This window comes from Varroa jacobsoni, unplaced genomic scaffold (assembly GCF_002532875.2).
Source record: "Varroa jacobsoni isolate VJ856 unplaced genomic scaffold, vjacob_1.0 contig00135, whole genome shotgun sequence".
NCBI lineage: Eukaryota > Metazoa > Arthropoda > Arachnida > Mesostigmata > Varroidae > Varroa > Varroa jacobsoni.
In genome coordinates this window covers 138155-151781 of record NW_019214417.1, presented here as the reverse complement: position 1 = coordinate 151781, position 13627 = coordinate 138155, and the positions used below count along the sequence as shown (strand labels likewise).

At 40.1% G+C, this 13627-nt stretch overlaps 1 protein-coding gene and 2 long non-coding RNA genes across 4 annotated transcripts in view; 1 reads left to right on the top strand and 2 right to left on the bottom strand.

Annotated features, from left to right (window-relative positions):
- LOC111270837 (proton myo-inositol cotransporter) overlaps nucleotides 1–13627 on the bottom strand; it is a 90656-nt gene that overhangs the window by 12646 nt on the left and 64383 nt on the right. For both annotated transcript variants that reach the window (XM_022851269.2, XM_022851270.2), the window contains exons 9-10: nucleotides 13367–13475; nucleotides 12797–13011 (exon numbers count right to left, since the gene is read on the bottom strand). In XM_022851269.2, the coding sequence (XP_022707004.1) occupies nucleotides 12797–13011; nucleotides 13367–13475 (324 nt within the window). The remainder of the gene's footprint in view (nucleotides 1–12796; nucleotides 13012–13366; nucleotides 13476–13627) is intronic.
- LOC147752072 (uncharacterized) lies at nucleotides 741–5187 on the bottom strand. The gene is made up of 2 exons (XR_015315098.1): nucleotides 4724–5187; nucleotides 741–3011 (listed from the first exon to the last, which is right to left on the bottom strand). It is a non-coding gene; the product is annotated as an uncharacterized LOC147752072 (long non-coding RNA).
- On the top strand, nucleotides 4942–11398 carry LOC111270843 (uncharacterized). Its single transcript, XR_002686505.2, has 3 exons — nucleotides 4942–5033; nucleotides 5208–5395; nucleotides 7139–11398. It is a non-coding gene; the product is annotated as an uncharacterized LOC111270843 (long non-coding RNA).

Sequence of the window (13627 nt, the reverse complement as noted above, 5' to 3'; positions counted from 1 at the left end):
TAAACATAGTTACAAGATAATATATGTGCACATCTCTCAGGACAAGTAACAACGGTTTGATCTGTAAAATCAGTACAGAAACTATTAGCATTAATTCATACATTCGCATAAGTGCCATAAAGGTGCCGAATTGTTGCTACCTCAAATCATTCCTATTTTAGAGCAGCTATTGTACCCTTCTTTAACCTAACTAACATATTTTCCAAATAAGTACAGTAATGACTATCCATTGTGATTTTAGTGCCCGGAACTGCCAAGGGCCGATAAACAGTTCATCGCGTCGCCTACAATACTGTAAGTCTTATGGCCATTTCACATTCGTTTATTCGGGAATATCGTGTCTTTGCCGTAATCCCCTTTAGATAGACGAACCGTTTGCGGCCGTTAATGACCGTTTAAACGTCTACCGGAATCTCTCAGTCGTCAGATTCCTTGGAAATCCTTCCTACAACTGGCCGTTCACGCTGCGTTCTGTCGTTTCTTTGTTTGTTTGCATTGTTTAATCACAATAAAGGCAGATAAGTTGGCCGTTTGAAGCCTGTCTCTTGCATCGTCTCGCTTACTCTGCTTATGGAACGCGGCAATCGAATGCCGAAAGTCGAAAAACTTTGGTTTCTATCTCAATACTGGAACAGCGAACTCTTTCATATTTGAATTGAACTCACAATATTGATTCGGATAGATCAGTAGAATAATGTATAAAGCTTTGTTTGTTGTACACGACGATGTAGCTGAACGCGTTGTTGTATTTTTGTTGTGGGCTGATGCACTTATGCACGGCCGGGATATCAATTTCTTCTGCAGCTAGTTTGAAGGCGCCCGAGTGTGAAATTTACTGGCCTGTCCGCAGAACGATGAAGTCGCACTCTGGTGGCGTGGAGCACGATAATACACATCAAATCGCTGTCCTCCTGAGGATTCTTTCTGAAGGCTTAGGCCATTTTTGAAATATGATTAAAAAGGAGGAAAAGGCGCATACCCCTTGACGCTTTTCTTCAGGTTTCTTTCTTTTTGCTTTTCCAAGGTCTGTTTTTGTCTATAATGATCTGGAAAAAGATTGTTCCTCTCCTTTCTGGATCTAACGATAAGGTCCACAACGTCCTTGATCATGGTCCTGAATCTACCTCACAGTACCTCTTTATGCATTTTTGGACTTCATGGTCAAATACAGTATAGTGTACTCAGTCGGCTTTATTTAACATGCGCAATACGCATATGTCATGCTGCGTTTTCTCAATTTTTACCATGTGCGTCTGGTGCTGACTGCGTCCGCTTAAAACATGCATGATGTGATAGGTGAAGTCGTCTGTCACACCAGACACCCGGATCCGGGATGAAAGAATTCGTTAAGGTTCTCGACCTATTCGCCGTTCCTTATTGTGAACCTTTTTCTTGTCACTTCCGTATCAGTGCTGTCTTGGCCATGGACAGCCCATAGCGCCAAAATATCCCAGGATAGCATGTCAGCAAGTACAAAGACCCTTTTAATGGAGAATGTCCTATACGTTTTGATTACTCTAATTGCTATTGCTCTTTGTGCTTTAAACAAAGTCTTCCTCTTGCTCTATTTATCTGAAGCAATATTCGCTCTTATAGGAACATCCTTACAATAGGGCTACCGACGTCAGAAGGGGTCACGTGCCTTGCGAGAGTTCTTTCATTCTAAACATAAGTCGCACTATATTAAATGCGATATGGAGGGTTTTTCCCCTAGCATATCGGACATTTTGCATACCTACCAGATCAGTATCCAGGACAACGTCTCGGTACTTTTTCTATCGACTTGACCTATATGCAATTGCATCTATTGCTATGACTTCTGCTGCAGGTAGATTATCCCGCTTTTCTCCTGTGCTACTGAGTGATCTTTGATCCAGTCCACCACGGCGGCAAAGGTCCTATTCGTTTTTCCTTATAACCTTTTCTCAAAATGGCCTGCTATAATTAACGCTAGATCATCAGTGTAAGCAAAAGTGTCCGGGTCGTCTGGCCTATCTAGAATATTCAGCATCTCGTAATAAGTAAGGTTCCACATAATAGATAAGAAATCAGTTCTGTAGCATTCCTGCTATCACCCTCCTTCTCGAACCTTCGCGTTACTAACATTAGTAGTATTAGAAAACGTAGTTTCGGGTTTTGAACGTTTTGTCGCTCTTACTATATGCCCTGTATAGTATTTTCTTGATGATTACGAGTCTTCTTTAGGCTAGCCATATTGTGTGTCTGACAAAGATCGGTGTGAGCCCATCTATGATAATGTACTTCATGATTTTGACTGCCGTATTGAAACGGCAGACGGGTTTAGATGCCCGCCTTACCGGGTTTTGGAATCGGGATTACCTCACCATTTTTTCATACCTTCAGGAACCATTCCAAGGAAAAAGTTTGCTAATAAAGGTCTTAATTCACTTCTGGTGAGCAACCTTAAAGCCCCCGCTGGAATCTCATCTGGCCTTTGGGGCTTTCAGTCTCCTTCATTCTGCTTTTTTAATTGTTTGCGCTTCCCCCGTTGCATTTGCATCTGAAAATGTAGCAGTATCTTATGAACTATTATATATTGAAGGCCTTATAGAGCTCAACGAGACGCTAGTGAGTGTCGTCGTCCGTTGGAGCACATTGCTTTATAAAAGTTATATTCACAAGATCCAATGTAAGGTTCATGCTTAATAGAAAAATAAGTGAGCGCAACGGTCTGTTTGATTGACAATGTTTCTATTGTTTGTCGCCGGACACTCGCTCTTTTTTCTTTTCACATCTTTTTTTCTCCTTTATTCTTTACATCGATCGATCTTGATTTTGATACAGATCAGTCAAGCCGCTTTGCTTTGCTTGTCGGTCGACGATGATTAACGAAGTTCTCCTGTATCGTCAACTAACTTCACTTCACTGACCAGTCCTCAGAAATCAGTAAAACACCTTAGAGAGAGGAAATATGACTATGACTGGAATTTGACAAATATTCCGGACTGTCTGTCTTGACCGCCGAATCTGCGACGATTCCTGCAAACAGACTGAGTAACAACAAGATTTTTGTGGATTTTGACCCCAAGAGTTAAGCCGCTTGCTCACACAGTGAACTGAACATCGGTCACTATGGCAGACCTAACTAAGATTCCATCCACAATAGAATGAGAACCTTGTAGACGATCGACCAAGCGACAGAGACGAGGACTGCTTAATGTGTCGAATTCACGACAAGCGACCCATGCTATTTTATTGAACGTTCATCTGAGGTGTCATCCAATATTAGTCTAGGGCCGACGCTGTCCAAAGGGTGTCTAGTCGAGGAGTTCTAGAACAGAAAATTTGACAGCAGCCTCGTACTGTAGCAACGGATTTATTTGTAAATATGACAAAGTGACGTAATTTATAGTTAGACAATTAAGAGCACTGTAAGACAATACAGAGTACATGTATCGAGAGGTAGACGTAATTGAACAAATGAAAATGATGGAAGCATCCAACGATAAGTTTACAATAAAAATGAGTTTTGAATAAATTTGAAAATTCAACTTACGAAATATATTGGGGGACTTCTAACACCTTGAGCAATTTACGAACCACGGAAACTAAGTTATGGGACTTTTAGATATGATTACCACCTGGCTTATTGCCTTACGTAATTTGCGATTGACGATAGCTGAGCGCCAATCAACCGGTAGACCACCAAAAAGCACATTTATCGCAACATACGTCAAGCCTCGTTCATTTCTTCAGCTATAATCCCGTACAAAAATGTAGCAGAAATGTCGAAAGAAATAAGGCCATTTGAGACCACTAAGGTGAATTAGGACAAATGGATGATACCCTATTTTAGCGTATTTCAAGCTTTTTTTTAAAGTTTTGTTCCCAGAAGCACTTGTATCTACTAGGAATGTTTGTCGTTTTACTCACGACCGGTACCAGTCAGCATTTCTTGGTTCAAGAAAATTTTTTAAAAGATTCAAAAGGTCTCAATTCCTATTACCCAGGTAGTAGTTGGGCATTACCTGCCACTTTTTTCTGCGAGTGTGTCTTGCCCAGCTCAAGTGAACTTAGCATTTTAAATTAGGGCTCCTATTTATCTATAATAATAATTATATATATATCAATCTATTTTATTCTCCCTTTGTCTAATGAGACCTATGAAAGACCCGTTTAATTTTTCCTAGAACGACAGAAAAATGTTAGATAGAGTACATAACAAAATACAAAGCGATTTACCTTAACGAGCCTATTTTTCCAGTATTAAACTCAGCCCCTACGGGAAACAAATTGAACACATTCATATAGGATACGCATGTTATGATTTGGTTCAATAAACATAGTAAAGTTCACTTGCAGTTTGTTGCGCGGCTTGAACAGAGAATACGTAAAAATCGCAAGACACATTCGTGTGTATGCAAATGGCGACTTTGTACCGAACAGTGAACTGGACCGGACGAAAAGGGCGAAGTGCAGGTAACCTCAACTGTCACACTGTTAATCCAATCGACGAAATTATAAAAAGCGCAGATGTGGGTTTTTGCACTTCGATGGTCCATTACAGACATTCTAGGCGCAGGTAAACAGCACTAAGTGGAAGACAGTAAGATATCTAGTCAATAGAAGTACTATGAGCATGCCGAAACTCGAGTGTTTTCTATGCTTATGTTCTTCCTTGCGCTCTTATACGGGCCCTTTCTATTCACATGAGCTACAAATGAGCAAAGGAAAATGAATCACGAGTAAAATGGTAGCGTACCGATTATGTCGATCAGTCTTCGATTAGCTCTGACCTTGTTGAATGACGGAATCGATCTTCTGCATGTAACCTAAAAACACGGTTATACTACGCAATAGTTTTCATTTTCGAAATTTCTATATAATGCCGTAATTATGAACCTCTCTTGTTTACATAGGTGGCGCTGGTTAAGTGTGACATTATTGGTGCACGCGTTTGTCACTTGTTGAGGTTGCGTATTGGCATACAAGATTAATCTATTTCTCTGGTGTCTATTTGCTGTATGTTTTCCGTCAAACGTAGTTCCACTCTGGCTGCGACTTTCTGCCAGGTCCGCACATTTAAGACGTCACATCACCTAAATCCGCTTTTTATTCGATGTTCTATCTTGTGGGCAATTTTAGCGTTCGAGAGAAACGAGGTTGTATTTCACTCTATATATCTATCTATACTAGACCCGTTTGCTTAAATATGTACGTCGCAATATCGATACGTTCTGTTCCAGGGCCACGGAAGCCAGCTTATCTTATGAGACGCCGACAATGGACAATGGCTCTGTCTATCGCTCGACATATAAGGTAGACCACGGGTGGTTGATGTCAGTGAAGCAGCTTTATGTCGTAAAAGTGGGGCACGTATCTATGACGTAGTTACCGATAAGCGAAAGTTCAAAAGGGACTATGGCTATTGAAGGTAAGTAATAGCGTCACAAGGACCACCGCCATACTTGCGGTAGCTACGCGAAAAACGCTGTCTTTTGCTTTACGCAATGGCGATATTAACATCCAAATGGAGAGAACATATCGGTGTGTATACAACGAGACGCTGGGACCAGTGATCAGCAATAAGAACGAAGTTGTACGCGAATTTGTTGCTAGTGGGAGATTTTAGCATAATAGCTACGAGGTTGTGCGGTGGTAGTGACGACTGGCTATGTCTAAGCAGGAAAAGAGCTGAAACAAAAATGTTTGCCTTCGTGCATTCAGTCTTTCTGTCAGCGACTCCTATAGACTGGTCAAAGGAAGGTTAACCAAAATTGGTCGGCTGCCATATTATGTTTCGTGCAATATTTTTTCTATTTTTTCTGTAAGTACATCAGTAGATAAAAATCTGTACCTAAGGAAAAAAGAGCAAAAAATGAAAAAGTATTCCCCGGAACACTACAGTTTAATTAAAGGTTTGCTTCGCAAAAAAGTCTAGTGAGTGTGTAATCGTCATTTTATGGACCTGGTTCCGGCTACCAGATTTACAGTCCATCACGTTATATATATTGATTACATATTATTGTTGTGTGCGATTGATTACTCAGAATGGAATAAGATGGTGCAATGTACTTTCTAGGAACACCTTCAAGAAAAAGAACGACTTTTTATTAAGGGTCTTTCCTGATAGGTGACGGTCAAGTGAGGACGAGAAGGTTTTATTTTCGAAATGGAATCTGTTGTCGAAGTTATAGATTCTTAGTTATAGATTCAATTGACCAGCGTTACATCGCGTGACGCGGACGTGTTCTTCGAGGTTCGGCGCGGGAAAGATTCGCACTTTTAGAACGTCTCTATTGAAGTCAAATAGATAAATATCAACAATATATTATATCAGTGCATCCTCCAACCAAGCGAAAGAAGCAGACTACAGTACTTGTGGCAGAGTTTTTGCTCTACCACATCTATCTAATTCTACTGAACTTTTCCGTTTCCTGCAAAGGCTTAGTAATCTTAATTGCCTATGTCGTTGTGGCGTTACGAAGCTACGAAAATCCTAGAAAGCTTATGCTGCATCAGCTGCACTAAGTAACATGTTAATTATATGAAAGAATGGGTAGAGCTGTGGGACAGTAACCTGCTTTCACACAACAAAAGATTCACGAAGTTATGTTATCACAACAAACAAATTTCGAGCTAGTCCCATCTCAAAATCGAATGCTCACCGTCTTTACGATGAGTGCGCTTATGAGCAGTACATTTATATAGCCTCTACAAATAAGGCCCTGTGTGCCCATGTTCCCTTCCTATATCTGCCTACATGTCTGGTGTGTGGTGCCTACTAATGGATGTTGCAAAAAGATATACCTGCCATAGCTAATATTAATCACTTATCCGAGTTTATTCTGCTCCATGGCAACGTAGCCGTGAAGAGTGCGTGGCACACTGTGCAACTCTTCTATCGCAGCTCGTGTTATGCATTCCTATTGCAGATGCCTACACCATAAAGCTTAGTCTTTGCTTAAGTATATATATATACTATATATATATATACACTTTGTGTATATATATATATATATACTGATACACAAATACAAAATGGATAACCGCACATAGCTGCGGCAAAACAACCAGTCTAACAGATCCTCGTGGACATTGACTGGCTCATACAAGCATCTTCTTCGGAATATTTATCTGGTCTTTCTTTTTTTTTCGTTTCGTTTCGATTTCGTAGTTCGCAGTACCCATTACCATAATCAACATCGAGTCACTCAGTGGGTTTGTGGACACTTCCCTACCCAGCGTCCTGTTAGCAATCGTTGCACAACAGCCAACGTAAGCCATTGTCAAATGAAGCAAACAGCTTCAGGCTTCACTACCACCACTTGCTTAGCAGTAGCAGTCTCCCATCCAATTTAGAAACTTGTATATCCATCCCGGCCACAGCAGCAGCAGCCTCGTCAATCGAAATCCCTGTGACATTCATGTCTATACAGATTACAACAGAACGCAGCCTGCTGATTCCAGCCGTTCCTTCAGCACCAGAAGCAGTGCCGAAGCCGATGCTACAGGTGACTATTAAGGGACTATAGACTACTGCACTAATAAGAGTTATAGACTCACTAAGCGTAGGACTAAATGTAGCTTGGATACCGTGATCATCATAGACATTTTTGGCTGCTTTTAATCCGTGGTTGACCAGAAGACTATGCCGTGAAAGCGAACCAACGATAGGGGCCATAGTGGGCCGCTTCCTATAATAGTTGTCCCAATAGCCAGTGCTTTATAGACTCAAAGCCAGGTCAGGAAAACGTAGAGTTGATCCAGCTGGCTCCTGTTAGCAACAACGATAGCTGAACTCGACCGAGACCGTGGCATCACCCGTATAGTGGGACCGCAGCCAACGGCTAGGATAATGCTACAAGGAAAATTAGAAGCAAGCTGCTAAAACAGCTTTGCAATGAACAGTTACAGTAAATAAAAAAAAATTAAAAGAAGACCAAAAAGAATGGGATCTTGAGCATGTGGAAACATGTAACAAGATTTTGTCAAGAATAGTAAGTTAAGCTTTGATCGGTTGGTGGTTGGGCGAATCGTATTCTCAGATGTAGCGATAGTAAAACGAGCCCCTCAAACTAGGCTTTACTCTTGCATGCCTGAGCAGGCCCAGCGCTGATTTAGATCAAGGACACAGGCAAGACGAAATAGCGTGGGATAGGACGACGGAATAGCTAAGGTCAGGTACAAAGCCTTGCTAGTGCAAACACGAGCACTGAGGAAATTGTATTATTGGTAAATAACGATTTATGGCAGTATGGCATAGTTGTCGTGGCTCGAGCGATGATACTTCAACTGTATAAGTAGGCTCTTTGTCCCTGCATAGGGTAGCTCCAGTGAGTTTAGCAGAGAGTTTTTTAAACAATCTTTCGTTTAACTGGAAAGTTAACCTCGCTGTTCAGTGACGAGGCCTTTGTAGACTTTAACGCTGATTTATAGAACCAGCCATAAGCGCTTAATAAGCAAGTATATGCCATATATATATATATATATATATCTATATATATATATCCATATAAACTTTATGTTCTAGGGAGCAATATTTTAATTACCGTCAGTTACAGGAACACAATAGAAAATCTTTTCCTTGTCAACCCAACTATGGGTTGCGCACAAAAAGATGTTTGCTGGCAACGGTAGCGGCCGCTTTTCTCTTGACATTCGTCCACAGTCTCCACAGACCTGTTAAGGTCTCGTCTAAGCCACACTTTTAAGAGATTTCATGAGGATAATTGGGGCCAAGGAACTGGCCGAGCAACTGGCACCTGCAGCCTAAGTCCGATTTGTTGCGTCTTCTTGGAGCCAGCATCATGGGCCGCTGCCCAAATCGGCTACTCCTTTTCGCATGTTCTAGCTAGGCAGCGGTCCACCCCGCGTCTGCGCAAGGGATCAAGAAAACTCTTCTGGGAAAGCTAATCTATGTTCGATGCTAAGACCAGAATCGGCGAAACTGAAGGGCACGTCGGGTTGAGCTGTGAGGTAGAAAACAAAGCTACCTGCAATTGAGCTAGAGCTCATTGGTAACACCGAAGTACTTAGGACGACCATTTTAAGCAAGCTGAATCGGTCATACTGAATGACGTACATTCGCTTCGAAAAAAAATAGTTTATAAGATAAAATTAAGAAGAGAAGTCTATTCTGGTCATTTGATAAATACGATATTTTTAAAGGAATTCAGAATCTAATTATAACTGAAAAAACATCTTTTATATCCAAGTATACATTTTACCTAACACTGGTGCAAAATACGCACAGATATATTATTCCTCAAGCTGGTTGAAACAGGCCGAGAGTCGTTATACGAAGTCCTATCGACGTCACATCCTACACGACGTGTATGGATGAAGTTATTGTCAAAGTACACGGAAATTTAACATCGAAATGCTATTATGACTGTATTAATTCTCTTTGTTTGTTGTACGAGTGTTGAGTAGTACAACAGTACAATAAAAGCAATGTTGAATGAAACATCGCAGTTAATTAACGGAATGATGGCTATCGCTACTGTTGCTCTATCACTTCAATAATTTCCAGTGAGCAAATTTTGGTAAAATTTTTCAATAGTATTTAAAAGGTATATAAAAAACCCATTGAAGACAATCTGTTTGTGACAATATATGCTCCAGAAGACACGAATACTTCGTTAGAAGCTGGCCTTAACCCAAAATATTCACTTTCTTTATGGTAGATGGTTGCCAAGTTTTGCTTAAATTTACATAATTGATTATAAATAATGATAATGAATAATAATAATAATAATAAAATTGGATTTTGTTGCTATCAGAATAGAATTTGCGAAAACCTTTGTGTCACTGCTGTGCATTTTGTATATATTTTAATCGTTTTGTTATACCCAGTCTTCGCGTTTCCGATGGGTAAAGAGGTCCGGTAAACAATGATATGAAGCCACGCTTACCGGAATATTTTCGTGCCTTTATCTAAAGATACCGCTACTGCCAGCAAGGGCATAGGCGTACACAGACGTCGCCGCACGATGTCAGAATTCTTTTTTTGTCGTTTTCGCACCTTCCTACAACGACTTCAACTAAGTCTTTTTCTTATGCCCTAATTATGACCCACAATATCTTCAAAGCTCTCTTAATGCCGTTGAATAAGAAAGTAGCTTCCTTGGTAAGGTGTTACTCTTCAGAACGTGCCAGAATCCATATTCCGCTTATAGACAGGTTGGCAAGCACGTCATGAGGTTCATTTAAACGAATTTCTTTCACAAAGAACAAGCACAGGAAATATCGACAGACTGAAAATTGAAAAACACTGAAAACCGAGAGGAGGTTAGAAAAGTGCTTTTGGAAGGAAGGAGGCGGGAGGTAGTTCCAAGAAAGGCAGAATGAAAACAGCAAGAGGACTTACAACGATGAAAAAGCGGCTCTCAAAAAGGATAAGTTATATCAATGACTAGATCAAAAGGACTGGAAGAAATCGTTCAATGTATTGACTATCACAAAGGAGGAATACGTCATGCTTGCAACCAAACAAGTAAGCAGAGACCTAAAAATGGCCTGGTCATTGGATGCGTGGTGGCAGCCCTTGGGATATCAGGGAAAATACGCGGGAAAAGGAAACACGTCCGCTTTATGTAAAAATGTATTTTTTTCAATTATCCGCGTCTAGTGCAGCTGTACCTAGTGGTTTTAAGAGTTATTACGTTTTTTAGACATAAAAGAGATTAAAAATAGCGTCATAAGTAATACGCACGCGGATTTTGATGTTGAAGTCTTAGATTACGATCTAAAGACACATTGGATGCTTAGTAAAACATTTTAATGCCTGGCTGTTTGGTAGGCCGAGGTCAGCTTGACAATAAAGTACGTTTCTTAAAAGCGAATTGCTGAACGCTTCAGGGGATGTCCTCAGCAGCGCTTCTTGGTAATATTGAACAAACAAATGCAGGATACAAGCTGCACAGTGCGTGTACAATACGATTAAGATACCGGCGTCTCGTTCTCTTTTAATTATGTTCCCATAAGTAGCAGTTACTGCTTTTCGTTTGCTTTACTCTATTCAGAAATAAGTATTTATCTGCTGCTGTCAAGAAACACCTGGTACATTCAATGCAGGTTAATGTTTTACTAATCAGCGATACTATTACAACATCAGAGAAAAAACGTAACTTGTAAATATAGCTGAATATATAACTTATAGTGTTGAAGAAGTTTGTTCATAGTGCCACGTTTGTACATAACGAACATGTACTGCTATACGAGTAACTACAGATGGCGCCAGCCCTGTTTTATTTTTAATGCTTCAGCTATTGTTAGTACTGAAAATAAATGTACACGCAGCCGCACAAAAGGTATTTAATATTTCCAAATAAAAAAAAGTGATCGAAAACTCAGCGTCGGAGAGTATTCAGGCCATTTCATTGAGCATGACGGCCGGTTGAATTCGTGAAAAGCTTTCTGTCGCTTTTTATAATTTCCGCTGTGTTGTTATTGAGTTAAACATAAACTTTTTAGTTAAACGTTTTACTCCAGAAAACGATAAAAAAAAAAAAGCATATGAAAAGGATACAATATATCGCGAAATGAAAGAAAATTACTGCCGTAAGCTATTTGCGATCATTTTTCAAACGAATACATCCTTCTCCTCTAAATGGAATCATTGTACACCTGTGTGTGGGCTGAACGTTGGCATTGCCATTAAGAGTGTCATGGCTATATAATGGATTCTACCCGTTTTTTTTTTTTCATTTTATTATGTCTTGAAATAATACATGCTAGGGAGATAGAAACAAAGGAAGCCTGCGTATAGCTGTGGGAAAGAGCCATGAAAACTATGGAACGAGCGTGCAATTGAATCGGGCCAAAGAGCATTAATACTGCTGAGCAGATGCCACCTGCTTATTAGAAAACGAGGTTGTTTGCCTGCCGTTTAGTGGGCGGATCATCGACAACCTAGGCTTATTTAGCTGAGCTTGGATAGTTTCATCCTGGGGAGCACCTGCTCCCAGTGCTTCGGCCTTAAGTATTAAAAACAACAATTAGCGGCCATTTACGTTGAACAAAAAACAACCATGATAATTATACCGATATTTATCGTTATTTCAAAAATATAATAACTGTGACGCCGAAGCAGTATTTTATTCGTATGCATGTGGAACAATAGGTAAATAATGCGTTACCCTAGAAGAAGAAATGATTTTAGTACACAGTGATACAAACCCATGATGTTGGCCATTGCCTGGTGATGCACAAGGTTGGTACCGTGTGCCCTTTCAATATTTTATATAGTTCCTTTTGTTTCGTTGTATATATATATATATATACTCTATTTTCTAAATAAGATGCATTTACATTACGTGATCAGAATTTGGTTTTACTAGACCGAAGTAATTTTTCTTATTTCTAATACAGAAACGTATAAGGAAATTGTGTGATACATTACTCTCCTCTCTTGAGCTCCTGTAACGTTGACCTACTCTGTTAATACTTTAATATTCCAGTATTTTTTAGACAAGCATATCAATTGTTAGTATTGCCTGGTATATTGATTTATGAAGGAACAGTTACATTTCGAATTTTACCCTAAGAATATTCACACATTTTTCATTAAAGCTGAAATTAAATATCAGATCCTCATGAATTATCTTATACAATCATTTGCTTAGCCTATCCAAGATTAGATCATTTTTACATTTAGAGTTTTATGTTCGCTATCACCGTTAGGCACCTTGTCAAACGGCTAGCTCCTAGCACGAAACGAAGTTCTCGTCTATGGCCGGGTTCGAACCTATACCACAGCGTGTCCCTAAGATAAGGAGCGCAAAAATGTTACCCATTAAACTGTCGCAGAAATTAAGGTTCGGTCACCTACCTGGCGCAAAGGAAATGAGATATAAAGCAAGGCCTGCGAAAGTGATCCAACCCAAATTTCCCGCCACGGGACATATTCTGTCCTCAGGAATCCAGTCCGGAGGATAGACACTTCGATTCGCGTTTGCCTCGATCTTCGGCAAACACGTACCTGCATCCCCTGCCGGATTGCTGACGAATAGACATCGGTGATCATCAAGGCATGGCTTGCAGAAGCTGAAAACACGATGAAGTTCACACGATTTTTCAGTGATGTGCCATAGAAACTGTTTTTATAGATTGTATTGAGAAAGCTATTCGGAAGGAAGAAGTTACTCGTAAAGATGTGCTAGCACAGTTAGTAAGTAAATAGAATAACAATGGCAAAAAAAAACAGTCAGGTTTCCGCTAATGATGAGAGAAGACAATGACTAAATAGGGCGTAACAGTTCACAGAGAACAATACGGTTTGGAAACACAGTAGGATGAGAACTTGCATGATGGATACGCCCTAATTATCCACTTAATAGCCCGAAGATGCGCAAATCAATTGTCTGATAGTCCATGTTCAACGAAGAGGGTCAATACGCACTCATAGGAAGCACAGGGTCCGGCCAAATCTTTTGGCACAGTGACCGCAGATGAATGCGAACCGCCTATCCAGAACCCGCCAGACAGAACAGCCAAAGACAACGCCACACCTAAAAACAATAAATGGCACGTGTTTTATTTATTCATATTGTGATTTTCGTTCACTTTATTACATTTATTGTATACTTTACGGTGTTTTTTTTTTTCTATTTTGTAATTGAGTTTGTGCCTACCTTAGACTGGATTATATAATGACGTACGC